At 60.9% G+C, this 19,970-nt stretch overlaps 1 protein-coding gene across 1 annotated transcript; it reads left to right on the plus strand.

Moving 5' to 3' along the window:
• The first annotated feature begins 6,400 nt into the window (after positions 1–6,400).
• On the plus strand, positions 6,401–18,394 carry EIF3D (eukaryotic translation initiation factor 3 subunit D). The gene is made up of 15 exons (XM_062202897.1): positions 6,401–6,510; positions 8,318–8,450; positions 8,620–8,665; positions 9,308–9,444; positions 9,952–10,037; positions 10,514–10,586; positions 11,875–11,987; positions 12,847–12,979; positions 13,459–13,606; positions 14,573–14,703; positions 15,322–15,407; positions 15,491–15,620; positions 17,391–17,533; positions 17,621–17,904; positions 18,260–18,394. Exons 2-15 carry the CDS (start codon positions 8,328–8,330, stop codon positions 18,271–18,273), a joined length of 1,647 nt encoding a protein of 548 aa, XP_062058881.1. The 5' UTR covers positions 6,401–6,510; positions 8,318–8,327; the 3' UTR covers positions 18,274–18,394.
• The last annotated feature ends 1,576 nt before the right edge of the window (positions 18,395–19,970 follow it).

A 19,970-nucleotide genomic window follows, 5' to 3' on the forward strand; every position in this document is an offset into this window, starting at 1 on the left:
GTGAACCAGCGGATGGATGACCTCTCTCTCTTTCTCTCTCTCTCTCTCTCCTCTCTCTGTGTAACTCTGACTCTCAAATAAATTAATCTTTAAGAGACAGAGAGAGACAGAGACAGAGACAGAGACCAAGCCAGCCGCCTGCCAGCCACTCCAGCTCCTCCGATGCCTGTGCCAGTGTCATGAGAGACCCCAGGCCAGAACCAGAGGGCCGAGCCCGCCTCCAATTCCGGACATGCAGAAGCCAAAAGAGGTAACAAATTGTTGCTGTTTCAGCTTCTGGATTTCAGAGTGATCTGTAACTGTTACACAGCAGCAGAGACCAGAACCAAGGGCTCTTTTAATCCCTCCACCCAGGGCGAGCACAGCCCCGGTCCACACCTTCTGCCCCGCATAATTATTTTCTTTTTAATAAACCATATTTTCATCTTTTTAACTTTGATATTTTATTTATTTCTCTGAAAGGTAGGGAGACAGAGATAAACAAGCAGAGACCGTCCATCCATCGGTTCACTCCCCAAATACCCACACCAGCCGCAGCCAGGCCAGGCCAAAGCCAGGAACCTGGGACCCAACCTGGGTCTCCCATGTGGGAGGCAGGGACTCGAGAGCTTGGACCACCCTCTGCCGCCTCCCAGGGTGTGCACCTGCACGAAACTGGAATCGGAGCAGAGCCAGGACTGGAACCAGCATGGAAGTATTATGGGATGTGGGCATCTTGTGCAGCATGCTGACTGCAGCACCCAAAACCTTCCTCTGTCCTTCTATTTTACGTATTTGAGAAAGACACAGGGACAGCTCCCCTCTGCTGCTTCACTCCCCAACGACCAGGGCTAGGCCAGGGCCAATGCCCAAAGCCAGAAACTCCATCTGGGTCCCACCTTGACAGCCATGGCCACAGCCTCCCAAGACCAACATCAGCAGGAAGCTGGAATCAGCAGCCTGAGCCAGGACTTGAACCCAAGAGCTTCAACGTGGGAGGCAGGCATCTTTTTTTAAAGATTTATTTATTTTTTTGAAAGGCAGAGTTATAAAGAGGCACAGGCAGAGAGGGAGAGAGAGGTTTTCCATCCTCTGGTTCACTCCCCAAATGGCTGCAATGGCCAGAGGTGCGCCAACCCAAAGCCAGGAGCCAGGAGCTTCCTCCAAGTCTCCCACATGGGTGCAGGGGCCCAAGGACTTGGACCACCTTCTGTTGCTTTTCCAGGCCACAACAGAGAGCTGGATCAGAAGTGGAGCAGTCGGACTTGAACCGGCGCTGCAGACGGTGGCTCTACCCGCTACCCCACAGCACCGGCCTCCAGGCATCTTAACTGAGGTCTTAATTGCTAGGCAAAAAGCCCACCCGCGGCATAAGTCGATGGAGACGCCTCTGGCAAAGTGCCTGCCGCGGACAGCAAGTCACGTTATCCCAGGACGTTTGGCCAGCTTCTCCGAGCGCACTCAGGGACCCTGCACTCATAGTGCAGCGGAACCCAACAGCGCAGCAGGAGGCGCCTCACCCACAGGGTGCTCGGGAGGTCCGCGCTCGCCCTCTGCACCTTCTCCTCCTGACACTGCTCCGCCTGGGTGCCCGGCAGGCGCCTCGCTGAGAGATGGCTTCAGGGGCAGGCTCAGCCTCCTTGAGGCCTTCAGAACACCCCCCACCCCCTGCCAGCCAAACACAGCTCCAAGACAGGGCTCCCCGTGCTCACCCCGACTGTCCCCTCACCCCCCACCCCCTGCCAGCCAAACACAGCTCCAAGACAGGGCTCCCCGTGCTCACCCCGGCTGTCCCCTCACCCCCCACCCCCTGCCAGCCAAACACAGCTCCAAGACAGGGCTCCCCGTGCTCACCCCGGCTGTCCCCTCACCCCCCACCCCCTGCCAGCCAAACACAGCTCCAAGACAGGGCTCCCTGTGCTCACCCCCGGCTGTCCCCTCCCCAGTGCCTTCCCAGGAGAAGATTCTGGAACAGGCCAAGCAGGATCTGAATACAGAGGACAGAGGACTGCAGAAAGGGGGAACCCTGCAAACCCCAGACAGGGCCTTCTCCACCCCCCAAAATGCGTGGGGGCTGCTGAGTACTTGCTCAGGGGGCCAAGTAGCCGACCCCCTCCTTCCCAGGCCTCTCCCCCCCCCCCCCCCGCCTCATTAAGGAGAGGTTGCCACCCACTCAGGGAACTGCCTGGCCGGCGCCAGGTGTGGAGGGCGTACTCAGTGTCAGCCCCTGTTTAAGGCAGGAGGCTCCTGTAAGATGACGGGCTTGTGTCATCTGGACAACTGTCTTATCAGGACAAGGCACACGGCCCAGAAACCTGATCGGGGCGTGTGGCGGGCCCGGCATCCAAGACGCCCAAGTCCCAGTCCGAGTGGGACCAGCCGCACCCAGCCGCAGCTCCCGCCAAGGCAGAGCCGGGAGGCTCAGGTCATGGGGTCCCTGCCGCCCACAGGGCAGACCTGAGTTGAGTTCCTGGCTAACAGTTGTGGTCACGGCCTTGGGGAGAGACCCAGCAGATGGAAGTGTTTTCTCTCGCTCTCTCTCTCTTAAATAAATAAATGATATTTTTAAAAAGGCTGACTGGGGAGCCAGTGCTGTGGCGTAGCAGGTAAAGCCACTGCCTGCAACCCTGGCATCCCATGTGGGCATTCAAGCCGGGATTCAAGTCCCGGCTGCTCCACTTCCTGACCCAGCTCTGGCTGTTGTGGCCATTTGGGGAGTGAACGAGTAGATAAGACTCTCTCTCTCTCTCTCTCTCTCTCTCTCTGCAACTCTTTGAAACAAATAAATTAAAACTTAAAAAAAAAAAAAAAAAAAAGCTGATCCGACACAGTAACAACAGCATCTCTCACTTCTGGACACAGATACAGTGTGTCCATGAAGGGCTCTAGACCGGGAGACCACGGGATATTCCTCTTCAAGTCTAGACAATGCGGGGGCCAGCCCTTCAGCCAGAATGGGAGGGAGCTCTCTGAAAATGAGTCGCCTTTTAAAAAGATTCATTTTACTTATTTGAAAGGCAAAGTTACGGAGAGAGAGGGAGAAACAGAGACAGAGCGAATCCATCCCTTGGTTCAGTCCCCAGATGGCCCTAACAGCCTGGGCTGGGCCAAACCAAAGCCAGAAACCAGGAGCCGGGAGTTTCTTCTAGGTCTCCCATGTGGGTTTGGGGGCCCAAGCACTCGGGTCATCTTCAGCTACTTTCCCAGGTGCATTGGCAGGCAGCTGGATCAGAAGGGGAGCAGCCGGGATTTGAACCAGCGCCCATATGGGATGGGAGCATAGGACTGGGCAGCAACTTTACCCACCATGCCACAACGCCGGCCCCAGAATCTCATTGTATCAACCGCTGTGCACACAGGGTCCCGCTGCAAAGCGGGTGTTGCCCTAGCGCGCTCTGAATGAACCGCCTCACCCCAGCTTTGAGCCTTCCTCCACTGATCTCGCCAGTCCAGCACCTAGCAGGCACCCGGGCCCTCGGGGACCAATCAACGCTCAGGTCATCATTTCGTTCTCCTTGCTGCTGCCTGGCACTGGGAGTGAACCTGTTCTCAGGACAGACGGGCGACCAAGGGAGGCACCGCCATGAGTGCTCCGGAGCGGGGGAGGAGCGTGGTGGTCATTTGGTCAGAATTGGGACAAAGTGCGACGCAGAGCAGACAGAGTGTCTGTGCGAGGACTTGAGGAGGGGAAGGGAGCAGGGGGTGCACCCCAGGCCCCACAGGTGACGTGGCCAGGGAGGGAAAAAGCAGCTTCCAGCCGGGGCTGCCCAGCAGGGCCTCACGGGCACAGCGCTCAGGGGGAGGCCTGACCTCAGGAGCGCTGAGCCGCTGAGGATCTGTGCCGGTGCCTGTGTCCACCTGCCTTCTGCAGATCTGTTATTCGAGAGGCGGTGAGACTGAGAGAACACGCACCCATCTGCTGGTCCACTCCCCAAATGCCAGGGCTGTACGCGGCTGAATCTAGGAGCCAGGAGCTCCATGTGGGCCTCCCACATGGGTGGCAGGGGCCCAGGTCCTCGGGCTGTCATTGTTGCCTCCCGGGGCCTGCACTTCTCAGGGGGCCGGAATCCGCGGCAGAGCCAAGACTCAAGCCCCGGCAGCCTGACACGAGACGCAGGCGTCCTCAGTGGCATCTTAAGCGCTACGCCCAACGGAGAGACCCGAAGCTGGGGCAGGGGGAGGGAGGGTCATTCCAGCTGCCGTGGGAGCTGCGGAAAGAGCGGCAGCAGGGGTCAGCTGGGAGGAAGGCCGGAAGCAAGATCCACCCCCAAGCCCAGGGACGCCACCGACAATCAGGCAGGCTCCTTCCCTCCTGGGGGCGGCAGGCACATCTGGGCCAAAACACGGGAGACGATTCCACTCTGACACGAGACAGGCTGCGCAGATGGCCTGCAGCCCACGGCAACACAGACACCCTCCAAGCAAGTCACCCGTGCTCGTGGAAATTCGCTGTGGCCTGCATCCCACCCAGAGCGACACTCGGTCTTCCTTCAGTTCCCACAACTCCCCTTCTCATTCAACACGCATCGCCCACCACAGGCTGCTCCAGGTCAGAGAGGCCTGCCCTTGGGGCGCTTACTCTAGGGACAGGCAGCGCCCAGACCAGGGGGCGAACAGTGTTTCAGAGAGCAACGAGAACCCAGGAGGGAAGAGTCAGACGGCTTGAATGGGGCTGGTGCTGTGGCGTAGCAGGTAAAGCCACTGCCTGCAACGCAGCCATCCCATAGGGGTGCCAGTTCGAGTCCTGGCTGCTCCACTTTCAATCCCGCTCCCTGCTAAGACACCTGGGAAAGCAAGGGGGGAGTGGCTCAAGTCCTTGGGCCCCTGCACCCCTGTACCCACATGGTCCACCTGGAGGAGCCTCCTGGCTTTGGCTCAGCACAGCTCTGACCGCTGCAGCCATCTGGGGAGTGAATCAGCAGATGGAAGACCTCTCTCTCTCTCTCTCTTTCTCTCTCTCTCTCTCTCTCTCTGCCTCTGCTCTATGTAACTGACTTTCAAATAAATAAATAAATCTTAAAAAAAAAAAAAAAAAGGGAGCGGGACCGGAGCAGCCACAAGAAACCCCCGCGTTTCCCTCGCGGCATCTAGGCACAGGACAGGAAGCTGCCGACAGGTGCTCCCGCGTGCGCGAGGCAGGAGCTGGGCCAGTGGTGCGCGGTGTGCCGGGGTTGGTGCAGCACAGAGGAGCCAGCCGAGAACGGAATGAGGGCAGAGAGAAGGACCCGCCACTGAGGACCACAAGGTCTGCAGTCAGCAGGCACCGTCAACAAAAACCAGGGGACCTGGAAGATGCACGGATGGGGGGGGGGGGGGGGGGCCGTGGGGGGGGGGATGCAGCAAATGCCTGCGGTTTGCTGCGGCTCAGACTCGCTGAGCTCGCCTGTGTGAGTAATGAGATGCAGCCTCCCTGGACCAGCCACTTAATCATCCTCATTTCACAGATGAATAAGCAAGTCCAGAGAGGCCAAGCTCACCCAACTGCTAAGTGCAGACAGATCTTCCCCTCCCCAGACGGCCACCACAGCCAGACCTGGGCCGGGCTGAAGCCAGGAGCCTGGAACTGCGTCCGGCTCTCCCGCGAGGGTGGCGGGGGCCGAGAACCTGGGTCACCCTCTGCGGGGAGGAGCCGGGACTCGAACCCGCACTGCCGCGGCCCCCGCACACACCCATCCCCTAAGGCTGAGAAGGCGCCTCGTGACTTCCCTCCCCGGGACACGGGAGCACCTAGCAGGCCCGGCAGAGAGGGGGCCGCGGTTCCCGCCTCGCCTCCGCAGGTCACTAAAGCAGAGTCCCGGGCTCCGGCTGAGCCGCCTTTGGTGAACAATCTCCGGCTACCCCAGCCGGAATCCGCAGTTGTGAGCGCTCCGGACAATCTGTGACGTTACCTCTAAGCTCGGTAACTGTGGAGCGAGGGGTGCGCCCTGGCGGCCACCCCGTAAACTAGCAGCCCGAACTGAACTGTGCGGGCGGACGTCCAGCTGTGGAACACGCCGGAGGAATAAACGCCGCCTAACGCGCTCCACCCAGGCCCCTCCGCCATCCGACGCCGCAGTCCCGCGGGCAGAGCGGCCGGGGCCGCGGGGCATTGTGGGATACAGAGGGGCCGACGCATCCCGCGAGGCATTGTGGGACACAGCGAGCTGTCAGCCGCTCTCCAGCCTCCAGCTTCGCTTGCCAGAGCCCGGCCTCCACGTTTGCCACTGTGAACGCTCTCTGTGAGCGTCCCCGGATGCCGCCTGACGTAATCGTAATCACCCCCTCAGGCGACTTGGAGCCTCGGAAGCTGAAGATGCCTTCTGAAGAGCAGTGACGGACTTCCGGGTGTAGCCTCGCTTTACGGCTCTGGCGTTCCTCCGCCCCAATCCGGGGAAGGCAGGAGAGCAGTTTACGACAGCGACGGTCGTGTTTACGGCGCCGGCAGCTGCGTGCGCATGTTCCCTCCTTTCCCGGTTTCTCCGAGTGCAGCTGGAGTCGCCGTCTCCGGCCCGGACCATCTCTCGCCATCCGGGCGGGCCGAGGCCTTTGCAGGTGAGCGGCGCGTTTCTCTCGGTCCTGCGGACCTTTGGAGCCCGCTCGGGCTCGTCTCGGCCTTTGGGGTCCTCCCGGAAGAGAGACTTTTACGTCCTCTCGTGCCGCCGCTGTCCCTCCGCTGGGCGGGGCGTGAATCTGCCTGCGGGGCCCTCGGGCCCGGCACTGTTGGGGGATGCGGGGCGCGCGCTGTGGGGCGTGGGTCCTGTGGCCCGGGAGTCCGCTCGGCAGGCGCAAGTTGGGTGGATTGGGTTATGTCACCTGACCCAGATGGGTCATAAGGCCGTCTTCCTAAAGTGGCCGAAGGGCGGAGGTCGGCCCCGCCCCGAGCACTTCGGCTCTTGGAAATGGACGGCGAGGAGAGGGTGGGCCTCTGGTCCGAGCCCGCTTGCCCAGGAGTCGGCGGCGTGCCACCCGTGGTGGCGGCAGAACCTGGGGACCATAGCCCGCCAGCCGCGGGGCCTCGCCCGCGGGCCCCGGCTCTCAGCCCCGGAGGCTCCGGGCAGAACCAGATCTCGTTGAGAGGCTGTGTTTGGGGGCGTGTGGTGGAGAACCCCGGGTGTTTTGCAGGCGTGCTGCTGCCCAGCTGGGTTTCTGGCACCAGCCTTGCCAACAGTCCGTTCTGAAGCCGGAGTGGGTCGACCGCTTGACCTGGCTGAGCCTGTGACGGCCCGGGGCTCAGCGTTGCACCTGGGCGGTCCTGAGACCACCGCCCTGCTCCTGTAGCGTAGTTGGGGTTCAGATTTGGGGGCTGAAGCTCCCACGCTCCTCCCCCCCCCCCGCGCCGTGGCCCAGATGTCACCTCGGGCAGCCGGGAGTGTACCCCAAGTTCCACACGCAGCTTTCCCCCCGGAACCTCACCTGCGCGTTTTCAGAGGGCTGTAGTGGACTGGGATAAGTGCGTGGGTTTTGGATCGGACGTGTCAGGCACGCGTGTACAGAGCCTTGGCTTTGGGTCCTGGGAGGAGCCGTGGCACTGCAGGGGTATGGGCACAGGAGCAGGGGCCGGGCGCCGTCTCAGCCTGCATTGACTTCCGGCCGTTTCTGACCTCTGTACCTCGGTTTTCCTATCTGGGAAGTGGGGACGGTGCCGGCACCTGCCTCGCTGGCTCTGACGTGTGAATTCACGGTGAGACTGAGACCCGGTGCCGTGGGTGAGCATCCAGCGCAGGGCTCCTTGGGGCCTTGGTTGGTGCTGACCCCTGGGCCTTCCGCCTGGCGCTGACCACTCGCTCTGCACATGGGCTTTGCACTGGTGGCAAAGACTTGGGACAAGGCGGAAGAAGTTGAATGTCAGTGCCTGCTTGAGGACCAGGGATCCTCCATGTAGCACTGGCACCTAAGGGTGTCTGTGCAAGTCTGCGTCCTAATTGTGCGTGTTCACGCATGGCGAGACTGGGCGGTGGTCCTGTGACAGTCTCCCTCCGCGTGTAGTTGGGGACATTAGGTACCGCTGCCTGCCTGGCTCGAGGTGCCTCGGGGGCCCAGAGGTGGTTACACCCGTGTCGGGTCTGTGGGGCAGGCTGAAGCCGGGAAGCACCTTGACTATGTGTCGCTAAACCGCCGGCTGAGACGGATGCCCTGCCGAGCCAAAGGTGCTCGGGCAAGCAGGGTCCGCGAGTTCATGGTTCACGGCAGAGGGTAAGCCGGTGGTCTCCGGGGCTCGGGCCTTCACCGCGGGATGTCCAAGGAGCACACGGCCATGGAGCGCCCCGTGCTGTGGGTTGCGCCTTGGGTTCTCTGGTTTGTGTGTTCCTTCCTGTGACGGAGGGATTTCACACTCAGCGTCGTCCACGTTCTCTGTAAGGTCCGAGAAGATGGCGAAGTTCCTGACGCCCGTGATCCAGGACAACCCGTCCGGCTGGGGCCCCTGCGCCGTCCCCGAGCAGTTTCGGGACATGCCCTACCAGCCCTTCAGCAAGGGCGACCGGCTCGGGAAGGTGCGTGCGCCCTTGGGTCCCCTCGCGTCGGGAAAGCGGCTGAGGAGGGCGCTGAGCCCTGGGAGCTGTCCCGGGAGACCCGGGGGCCGTATCTCCTGGTGCTCTCCCGGCCGTGTCCCTCGTCCTGGGCCTTCTGGCTGACCTGAGCGCCCCCCTGTGCTCCTCCTAGGTTGCGGACTGGACAGGGGCCACGTACCAAGACAAGCGGTACACAAGTAAGTGCTCGGCCCGGCTGCCGCGCCAGGGCCTGCGGGCGCCGGTGCCTCCTCGCTAGCCTTCCAGAAGCTGTCTAGACGGGAAGGAGGTGCCAGAGGTCTGCTTGGTTGTGGTGCAGCCACACGCAGACGTCTGGGGAAGGCACAGACCCTTGGGGACGTCTGTGGGACACGTCGCCGTGCTGCAGTCCAGCTTGGGTACTGAGCCGCTGAAGCCAGTCAGTGGACTACAGGTTCAGTCTGGTTTTCAGACCCCGGCAGCATGAAAAGTCTCCTTCCCTGTGCAGCCGAGGTGGTTGGAAGGGGCTGCCCAGAGCACCAAGCTAGGGTCGGGGCTGCTGGGTGCCGCAGGATGGAGACGGTGGTGCCTGTGCCCGGGATTGGTGTGTGGTCCCTCGGATTCTCCCTGTAAGGGGGCGGGCGCCATTGCATTCCCCAGGCTCTGTCTGGCTCAGGTCTTCAGACCAGAGCGTTCAGACGCGAGTGTGTGTGTGATCTGCTGGTTGCGGCCGCTGGGCCTGGGCAAGGCTGCGGGGCTGCACACCTCACCGGCTGCCTGCCGTGCCTGAGGCCCGAGGCGCGCTTGGGCGAGCGGATTTGAGTCTGTCGGGGCTGCCCAACACGTTGCCCCTTTGCCCCCAGATAAGTACTCCTCCCAGTTTGGAGGCGGAAGTCAGTACGCCTACTTCCACGAGGAGGACGAGACCAGCTTCCAGCTGGTGGACACGGCGCGCACGCAGAAGACTGCCTACCAGCGGAACCGGATGCGCTTCGCACAGGTGGGCCGGCCCGAGCGGGGCTGTCTCCTGCCGCCAGGGCTGCTGTGTGGGAGTTCTGGGGGGAGACGCACTGTCACCAAGGGCTCTCCTGGTGAATCCCATCGCTGCCCAGTGACAGGCTGGGGGAGGCGCCTGTGCTGGGTCCAGGCGCGCGTTTCAGAGTTGATCGTTGCCGGTGGTCATTAGGACGACCTTCCTGTTTGCTGGAAGGAGAGCTGTGGCCTGCCCGCGGCCCCACTAATTGCTGCATGCGGGCTTTATTGAGGAGCTCTTCCAGTCGGGTTGCGTCACCACGTAGAGGCCAACTGGGCCGCCCTAACGAAACGCGGGGAACCTGCTTCAGAGGGGAGCTTGTTGTGGGAACATGCATCTAAGCTAACCCCAAGTGCGCCCGCCCTGAGACCCCCTGGCTGCATGCACAGAGCGCCGTGTCACATGTGGAGTGTCGCATACTCTGGTGAGCGCACAGCCACGATTTTAACGAGGTTGTTTGTCCTTGCCGCCCAGCGGAACCTCCGCCGAGACAAGGACCGACGGAACATGCTGCAGTTCAACCTGCAGACCCTGCCCAAGAGTGCCAAGCAGAAAGAGAGGTGAGCCCTTCCTGCCGGCGCTCGGCACTCGGAAACCACGGGGCCAGAGCGAGAGACGGCCGTCCTCCCCACCGACGCCAAAACAGGACTTCCTAACCCCGGTGACGCCACCTTCCCAGCCTGCCATTCCCCAGGGCAGGAAACGGACTGCTTACAGGCATGCGCGCTAAAGGGAGACAGGCAGGGGAGAGGCAGCTCTGGGCCTAGGCTCCGCCCTGCAGGGGCCCAGCCCCCAAGTTCCCCTTGGAATTGTGTGGCACAGCAGCCGCTGCCCCTGGTCCCTGCTGTGGGTGGAGCGAGTAGACCTGGCCGGTGTGCACCTGCTGGCCTGTCCCTTCTCTAAGCCCACATCGCCCACATTCAGGGAAGTCAGCGACAAGGTTGCCATTCCTCGGAAGAGAAGGGCAGCTTTCTCTGTCTTTGGCAGAGCCGCCAACCTGCAGGTCTGCACTGAGGCCACACATTCTGTCTTCCAGGGAACGTATACGGCTGCAGAAAAAATTCCAGAAGCAATTTGGAGTGAGGCAGAAATGGGACCAAAAGTCACAGGTAACCTGTGTGCGAGGACGCAGTCCTGCCTGCCTTCTTCGTAGCCTCATTGAGATGCCCGTCACGTCCCGTGCGTTTCGTGGTTTTCCCTAGTCACGGTTAGGCCACCATCTCGGCCTTTGTCATGCCCTGATGAGCCTGTGCCCTGTGTAGTCACCGCTACTCCCCCTCGTCGTGGGCAGCCCCTACTGTATTTCCTGTCTCTGGGTTTCCTCTTCTGAACATTTCACTGGAATCATGCAATATGTGGTCTTTTTGTGACCAGCAGCTTCTCTCTTTTTTTAGATTTATTTTATTTATTTGAATGACAGAGTTACAGAGAGAGGTCTTCCAACCACTGACTCACTCCCCAAATGGCCATGATGGCCGGAGCTGAGCCAGTCCGGAGCCAGGAGCTTCTTCTGAGTCTGCCATGCAGGTGGAGGGGCCCAAGTACGTGGGCCATCCTCCGCTGCTTCCCAGGCACATGAGCAGGGAGCTGGATGGGAAGTGGAGCAGCTGGGACTTGAACCGGCGTCCATATGGGATGCCAGCACTGCAGCCCAGGGCTTTAACCTGCTGCGTCATGGCGCCGGCCCCAGCGCCGTCTCTTTAGCATAATGTTGCTGAGGTTCGTCCACCCTGTGGCCTCTGCACTTTATTCCTTTTTAGCCGTGCACCAGTTGGTGGACATTTGGGTTTTCCCACTCTGAGGCTTTTATGCATCACACTGCTACGAACATCGGTGTGCAGGTGTTCGTGTGGACACGTGTAATCAGAAGTGAGCCTACAGTTGGAACATTTCCATGAGTCTCATGAGACAAACAGTAAAAGCCAGGGCCAGTGTGTGGACACCTGAGGCTGTGACATCCCTGTCGGAGGCCACTTAGCATTCCAGCTATTGTGTGCCCAGCTGGTGGCACCTGGGAAAGCAGCTGATAACCCAAGTACCTGGGGCCCTGCCACCCATGTGGGAGACCAGAATGGAGCTCTGGTTCCTGGCTTCAGCCTGACCAAGACCTGGCTGTTGCAGCCACGTAGGGAGTGAACCAGTGGATAGAAGATGTCTCTCTTTCTCTGCCTTCAAATAAATAAAATTTTCTTTAAAAAGAACTGTAAAGGAGCCGTTACGTGTTCCCTGGGTGACAGCGGTCCCTGCGCGTGGATCCCATTCTTCGCGAGCTCCTGACCCAGGTCCCCGTAGAGCTGGAGAGCCAGAATCCGGCTCTGTCTGCTATGTGCAGCCGGCGCGGTGCTCACTAGCAGGAGCCCTTCAGTTCTCCGCGGTCTCGCTGCTTTCCCGCCACAGAAACCGCGGGACTCCTCGGTGGAGGTGCGCAGCGACTGGGAGGTGAAGGAGGAGATGGACTTCCCTCAGCTGATGAAGATGCGCTACCTGGAGGTGTCTGAGCCTCAGGACATGTGAGTGGCGCCGGGCGGCGTCTCCAGAGAGGGCCTGAAGCTGCTGCTCAGAGGCGCCGGCTTTGAGAAACGAAGAGCGAGGGGGAGGGCGTTACACCGGAGGCTTCCTTCCCCTCCCTGGGACCCCGAGCAGAGAAGTAAAATAAGTTCCGTTGCTCTCGACAGAAGGGGGGAAGGGGGAACGCAGAACGAGTCTGCTGGTGCTAGGCTCCAGTCTCTGCCAGCTCCCTGGCACCCACAGCGAGGCCGCTGGTCTGGCAGACAAACACAGCGTTCCTCAGAGGCAAGGAGCCGGAGCTAACTGGGTGGGGGCCCTGCGCCCCGAGAGTCAGCCCACAGGGGCCTCTGGGACAGCCCAGCCCTGGCCCCAGTCTTCAGGCTTTAAGACGAGGCTGGGCGGGCACCGTGGCCAAGCAGGTGGAGGCACAGCTTTGTGTGCCCCCATCCCGTACCCATACTCCTCACTTCCGGTGCAGCTCCTGCTGACACACTGGAGAGGCAGCCAAGGATAGCCCAGGTGCTGAGGTCCTGCACCCATGTGGGAAACCCAGGTGGAGGTCCAGGCTCCTGCCTTCTGCCTGGCCCAGCCCTGTGGTTGAGGGCATTGGGAGGATGAACCGGTGAATGGAAGGCCTGTCACCCTGCCCTTCAAATAAACCTTTGATAGGGAATAGGTAGCACGGGGAGGTTGGGCACGGGGGTTGCGTTTGCCCTGTTCTGTGGGGGCAGGGGCGGAGACCACAGAGAGCGCATCCCCCGCATAACACTCACTGTTCTCCCTCTGCATGCCTTAGCTTCTGGATCAGGCCTCAGGCGGGCTTGGCGCCGGCCTTACCCTGTCTGTCCGCCTCTCCCACAGCGAGTGCTGCGGGGCCCTGGAATATTACGACAAGGCCTTCGACCGCATCACCACGCGGAGCGAGAAGCCACTGCGCAGCATCAAGCGCATCTTCCACACAGTCACCACCACGGACGACCCCGTCATCCGGAAGGTCTGCCCCCTGCCCCTCCCCACTGGGATCACGGCCGAGCTCCGGGGCCGGACTGAGTGCGGCATGTTTGTGTGTGTGATTGGAACCGTTACATAAGTCTTAGGGTCAGACTGACGGTTAGATGGGAACAAGGCCAAGGGTGGCCGGGTGTAGATGAGTGTGAAGCAGTGCCTGACCCGGATCCCAGCCCTGCCGGGCCGCCTGGATTCACGTCTGCAGCCTTAGTTTGCTCGTCTGTGAAAGGGGTTTAGTGTACGCGGCTGTGCCGTGGGGAGCAGGGCGAGCGCACCGGGAACCACTCGCCACAGTCTGTGGGGGGCTCAGCCACGGTCCTGGTGACGCTGCTAACGGACGCTCTGGCTGATAGGCTGCAGCCTTCTTGGGCACCAGGGGAGGCGTAGGGACGAAAAAGGCAAGGGTCTGTGCTGTGAGCGGAGGCGGGAATGGGCAGCTGGACCGGGGGTGTCTCGTCCTTGCAGCTGGCTAAGACCCAGGGGAACGTGTTCGCCACTGACGCCATCCTGGCCACACTGATGAGCTGCACGCGCTCCGTGTACTCCTGGGACATCGTGGTCCAGAGAGTCGGGTCCAAGCTCTTCTTCGACAAGCGGGACAACTCTGACTTCGGTGAGTGGCTTTTTGGGGGGGGCACAGCCCGAAGGCCTGGGTGTGTGGTTGCAGCGGGCGTCTCGGCGCGCACGGCGTGTGCTGGTCATGGCAGGCCAGCCGGCACGTCCCCTTCTACAGGCTCCCTCTGCTGTGTGGCGCTGGGGACTCGCTCCTTCTGTCTGGCCATGAGTCGCTCCCCCAGCCTTGGGTGATTTTGTTGACGGAGAATAAGCCCCATGTTGGAGAGCCTTAGGAAAGGGTCTGCCTTCCCCCGGGGTGTGGATGGCACCCACACTCTGCTTCAGAGGTCATTCGTTTGCATAGCCCTTTGCCGCTGGAGCCCTCACACATACCATCTGTAATGTGCATTTCATAGTTCTGATTAAATGGTAGGCGCCCTCGGTTTTTTTGTTTTTTGCTGCAGGAAACAATACAATATATCTATTTGATATGTACATGTGGATACACACAATGAAAACCAGGCCACTCAAGAGAAAACAGAATAATGGTGTTGTTTGTTTGTTTGTTTGTTTTTAATGGGCAGAGCTAGAGAAAGGTCGTCCTTTTCCGTTGGTTCACCCCCCCAAATGGCCGCAAATTGGCGCTGCGCGGATCCGAAGCCAGGAGCCAGGTGCTCCTCCTGGTCTCCCATGGGGTGCAGGGCCCAAACACTTGGGCCATCCTCCACTGCCTTCCCGGGCCACAGCAGAGAGCTGGACTGGAACCCGGGGTGCCGGCACCACAGGTGGAGGATTAGCCAAGCGAACCACGGCGCCCACGGCGCCGGCCAGAATAATGGTGTTCTAAGCTTGCAGCCAGAGGCCGTTTCTTTGTTGGAAGGCTGACAGAATCAAGTATTCTGAAGTTAACCAAGTGTGTCACACAGTGGCTGGCTGTTCCTTGAAGGGAGGGCCTGTGTCCTGGGGCTGTCCACATTGCTGGGGGCTCTTGCCAGGGTGGGTGACCGTGCCACCATTTCCACAGATCTGCTGACCGTGAGCGAGACAGCCAATGAGCCCCCGCAGGATGAAGGCAACTCCTTCAACTCGCCCCGCAACCTGGCCATGGAAGCGACATACATCAACCACAACTTCTCCCAGCAGTGCCTGAGAATGGTGAGCCGACAGGCGTGGGCTGATGGCAGCTTCGCTTTGGACTGGGCTCTGGGGTTATGGGATTGCACGGGACAAATGTGGTCCGTGCCTGTAGCTGAGGAGTTTTGAACTTGGGCTTTGAAGTCAGACTTTCTGGCTTTGAACCCTGGATTCCACTACTTAATAGCTTTGTGACCTCAGCACGTTTCCTCCCTGTAAAACTATAATACGCGAGTACTTTAAAAAGTTTGTGGAAAATTAATTGAAAAGATGTTTATCTTGGTGCCAACAAAAATTTGAAGATGATGCATCTTCAGCAGATTTTCCACGGATGTTCTGAAGCCCCCTTATGCGTGGATTTCAGTTTTTTGCACCAGAATAAACTTAGCTTTTAATTCCATTTTCCAGGCTGTTGAAGTCCCCTCGTAGTAGCACTTGTCTGACAGATGTGACACTGCTCTGGGCGTTGGGGACCCAGCCAAGCCCTCCCTTAGGACCCACGTGGCAGCAGAGCGGAGGGGCACGGACGCTGGCTAGGAGCCGTGCTGTGGGGTAGCACGGGACTGGCGCGTCAGAACTCAGTGCCGGCGTCGGGAGGGCCGAGGGGACGGCAGGCCTGACGCCCTCTCACTCCTGCAGGGGAAGGAGAGGTACAACTTCCCCAACCCAAACCCTTTCGTGGAGGACGACATGGACAAGAACGAGATCGCCTCTGTTGCGTACCGGTAGGCGCCTCGGGGGCACGAGCTCCAGACGGGAGACGGGGCGAGGGCCGGGCCCGGGACCCAGCGCTGCTCCTCCCTTGCAGCTACCGCAGGTGGAAGCTGGGGGACGACATTGATCTCATCGTGCGCTGTGAGCACGACGGGGTCATGACCGGAGCCAACGGGGAAGTGTCCTTCATCAACATCAAGACCCTCAACGAGTGGGACTCCAGGGTGAGCCCCAGCTGGAGGAGCCGGCCTCCCTGCGTCCCCTGACGTGCTGTCTGGTTTTCGGGCTTGGAGCTTTCCCTCCGTTAAGCGCCTGGAGCGTGGGCATGTGGAACGCACTGCTTCCACAGCCTCCGTGTTTATCGTGCGGTGCCAAGCAGCGGCCCCCTTCCCCCTGGTCTGTCTTCATCCTGCTCCATCCTGACGCCATGGCGTCCACCGTGTGCGTGTCCGGCTCCCGCCCCACCTGTCGTCCAGGCTGGTGGTCTCCCTACAGGCCCAGCCGCCCTCGCCGGACTCAGGGACGCTCGCTCAGCATCACAGGAAGCTGCTTCCCTCACATCCTCCCTTGTGCTGGCGCGGTGCTGTCGGGTCATGGGTGGACTGCGGGCCTGCTGTGCGGGACAGAGGCCGCCAGCAGGAAGCCCAGAGGCCCAGCTCTGCTGAGTTCCCGGAGAAAGCGGCGCGTGGGGCACCTCACTCCCCTGCCCCGTCCTCACTGCTGGATCAGACCCTGCCCGCTCTCCCTGCCGTGAGGTGGTGCGCTTTTTTTTTTTTTAGGTTTTTACTTATTTATTTGAGAGACAGAATTACAAAGAGAGGGAGAGACAGAGAGAAAGGTCTTCCATCCACTGGTTCACTCCCCAAATGGCTGCAATGGCTAGACCAATCTGAAGCCAGGAGCTTCTTCCGGGTCTCCTACACGGGTGCAGGGTTCCAGGCACTTGGGCCCCCTTCTGCTGCCTTCCCAGGCCAGAGCAGAGAGCTGGGTCAGAGAGAACTGGTGCTCGTGGGATGCCGGCACTGCAGGCCGAGACTCAGCCTGCTAGGCCACAGCGCCGGCCCCTGTATTTTTTCTCTCATTTTGTTTTTTGTTTTCTGGGGGTTCGGTGGCACAGTTTAGTGGCGTTTCCTTTTTTATTTCGTAGGTACTCCTTTATGCGGCCTTGTGTTAGTGCTGCTCTGCTTCATAACAGATGCGCCTCTAGGAAGAGCAGCTCCGAGTGATGCCCAGAACTGCTGCCTCACGGCTCTGTCGGTCACGAGTCTGCACGCATACACACAGTGGCCGGGTTCTCGGGGCTGTCAGCAGAACTAGGTTCTCACCCGAGGGTCTGGAGAAAACCCACCTCCTGACTCTCGGGTGCTGGCAGCGTCAGAATCGTGTGTGAGCGCTCTGGGCACGCAGGTCCCAGAGTCACGGCGGTGACAGTTATCCGGCCGCACGCTGTGGCCACAGTGAGGGCAGGGGTCCCTGAGGACCAGCCTGATCCTGTCTGCCCCAAGCCTCAGCTCTGAACTACAAGGACGCTGGGCTGCCTCTGACTCGCTGCCGTTGATTTTGTGCTAAAGCCCCTCCCTTCCCGCGGCCTCCTGCCGTCGCCTCTGGCGGGGCTGCTCGCCGCGGCTTCCCTGCGCTCAGCTGCAGCCTGCCCCTGGGTCCTGGAGTTGGCGCCAGACCCCAGCCTCAGACTGCTGGAGCGGCCTCCTGCCCACGCCCAGATCTAGTTTCTCAGCTAACTCCCAGCTGCTTCCATCTCGCAGCCCTGCTGGGCGGAAAGGCTCTTAAAATGCCATGGCGTTGGCACGGTGCTGAGGGGAACAGGCGTGGCGGGGTCCACCTGCTCTCGGGTTTGGACCGATGGCTTCAGCAGAGGGGCTCTTGGGTATTTCCTCTGGCTGGGGACCTGCGTGCAGCCCGAGCAGTCCTCCCCTCCGGGTCAGCGTCCCCACGCCCCCACCCTACCCGCGGTAACCAGGGCCTTCCTCCCGCAGCACTGCAACGGCGTGGACTGGCGGCAGAAGCTGGACTCTCAGCGTGGGGCCGTCATCGCCACAGAGCTGAAGAACAACAGCTACAAGTTGGCGCGGTGGACTTGCTGCGCTCTGCTGGCCGGGTCCGAGTACCTCAAGCTAGGGTGAGCTCTGTGGGCAGCCGTGGGCGGGGCTCAGGGCGGGCAGGAGGCTGGGCCCCGCCCTCCCACCGACACCCCTCCCCGCCCCAGGTACGTGTCCCGCTACCACGTGAAGGACTCCTCCCGCCACGTGATCCTGGGCACGCAGCAGTTCAAGCCCAACGAGTTCGCCAGCCAGATCAACCTGAGCGTGGAGAACGCCTGGGGCATCCTGCGCTGCGTCATTGACATCTGCATGAAGCTGGAGGAGGGCAAGTACCTGATCCTCAAGGACCCCAACAAGCAGGTCATCCGCGTCTACAGCCTGCCCGACGGCACCTTCAGCTCCGACGAGGACGACGAGGACGAGGAGGAGGAGGAGGAGGAGGAGGAGGGTGTGTAGCAACCCTGGTAGAGGGGAGACCGCCCGAGACTTGAGTAGCGTGCGCTCTGGCTCCAGGAGCTCCTGCAGAGCCTTAGGTCACTTGGTGCTGGGCGGGGGCGTGGTCTTCGGGGACGCCTCCTGAGCGAGGGGAGGGTCCCAAGCAGGGCACTGGCCATCCCTGAGCCAGAGAGGCCTCCAGGTGAGTTACCAGTGAGGGCCGCCGCAGCTGCTCCCCCTGCTGGTGACCGAAGGCTCCAGTCAGCCCTGTGAGGACCTGGGGATGGGGTTCACCTGGGGTGCAGAGGCCGGCGGCTGCCAAGGCACACCCAGCGTGGCTCACAGCTGTCACCATCCTTGTCTTTCAGAGGAAGAAACTTAAGCAGACAGTGACGCTGGCCTTGAGTGATCCCCCAAGCCTGACCGGCCTTTGGTGCTTAGCTGGGACTCCTGCTCTGGTGGTGCACGGCTGGAAAGGGCCTAATAAAGGATGAGTGTCTTCACGCCCGTGCCTCCTTGTCCGCCTCCAGTCGTGGTCGCGGGGCCCGCGGTCTGCTGCCTGACTCCTGCCGTCGGAACAGCGGGGCAGGCGCCGCGCAGGTGCCTCGGAAGATTTGAGGGCTGTCCCCAGGGCGGGCTGTACGTTGTCTTCAGGCTTGACGTGTGGCGACAGCCTCCAGCCAGCCCTGAAAGCAGTGTCGGGAGCAGTGGGAGGTTTAGGACAGAGCCTTTGGGGGTGGGTTGCAAGTTGTTTCCAACACTCGATGAAGTGATGACCTTGCCGGGTATCGCAGCACGCCCACGACAGATCCCTGGGCGGGGAGCAGCGCCACTGTGCAGGGGAGGGAGCTCGGAGCGGCACGCCTGAAGCTGCAGTGCGGTCGCCATCCGCGGGCGCTCGGCCTGATGGTTAGGCTGCTGCTACCAGTGCCCGGAGCTACCGGAGTGCCTGGGGCCACCAGAGTGCCTGGGCGAGTTCCTGGTTTATGTTGTTGTTTTTTTTTGTTTGTTTAAGTTTGTTTATTTGAAAGGGGTTGGGAGCAATCTTCCATCTGCTGGTTCACTCTCCAAGTGGCCACAACAGCCAGGACTGGGCCAGGCCAAAGCCAGGAGTTTCTCATGGATCTGTCACTGGGTGCAGGGGCTCAAGCACTTTGCCCATTCTCTGCTGCTTTCCCAGCACACGAGCAGGGAGCTGGATCGGAAATGGAGCGGCTGGAACTCAAAACCAGCACCCAGATGGGATGCTGGTGTTGGGTGGCAGCTTTACCCACTACACCACAACGCTGGCCCCTCCAATGCTGTAGAAAACAATGGGGGGGGGCAGCACTGGTATCCCATATGGGTGCTGGTTTGAGTCCCGGCTGCTCCACTTCCCATCCAGCTCTCTGCTGTGGCCTGGGAGAGTAGTAGAAGATGGTCCAAGTGCTTGGGCCCCTGCACCCTTGTGGGAGACCTGGAGGAGGCTCCTGGCTCCTGGCTCCAGATCAGCATGGCTCTGGCCGTTCCATACATCTGGGGAGCGAACCAGCAGATGGAAGACCTCTGTTTCTGCCTCTAACTCCTTGCAAATAAAATCTTGTTTAAAAGTGACTACTTAAATACAATATAAGCCTCAGAAAGCCAGCAGGGGTATGATACTGGAAAGAGCACACGGTGCTTGGGGAGTATCCAGTGTCGAGTGTTTTTTAAAAAATAATAAATTGGTGTGGCAGGTGCCATGGGTTTCACGTCGGACCGCGTCAGTGCATGGCCCAACCCGACCGGACTAAGGGAGCCAGTGGCAGGTGGGAGTGACGCAAGCGTTCTCAGGTGTGGGGCCGCCAAGCCAACTGTAGCACGCTGGCTCCCCCACCCAGTGATGTGCCGGGCCGTCCCCACCCCCGTGAGGCCCCCAGGCGTGTTCAGCCCGTGCTGACGGGGGAGCCGCTGCCCGGAGAGGCCAGGCCTCCCCTCGGCGAAGCCGCGGGCGCACGGAGTCCTCGGGCGGGCTTCCCTCACAGCCCGCACCCCCTGCCGCCGCCGCCGGGTCCGCTTTCTCCGCGCACGTTCCCGGGGTGTTCGCCCCCGTGCACCCCC

Source organism: Lepus europaeus, chromosome 10 (assembly GCF_033115175.1).
Source record: "Lepus europaeus isolate LE1 chromosome 10, mLepTim1.pri, whole genome shotgun sequence".
Classification (NCBI taxonomy): domain Eukaryota; kingdom Metazoa; phylum Chordata; class Mammalia; order Lagomorpha; family Leporidae; genus Lepus; species Lepus europaeus.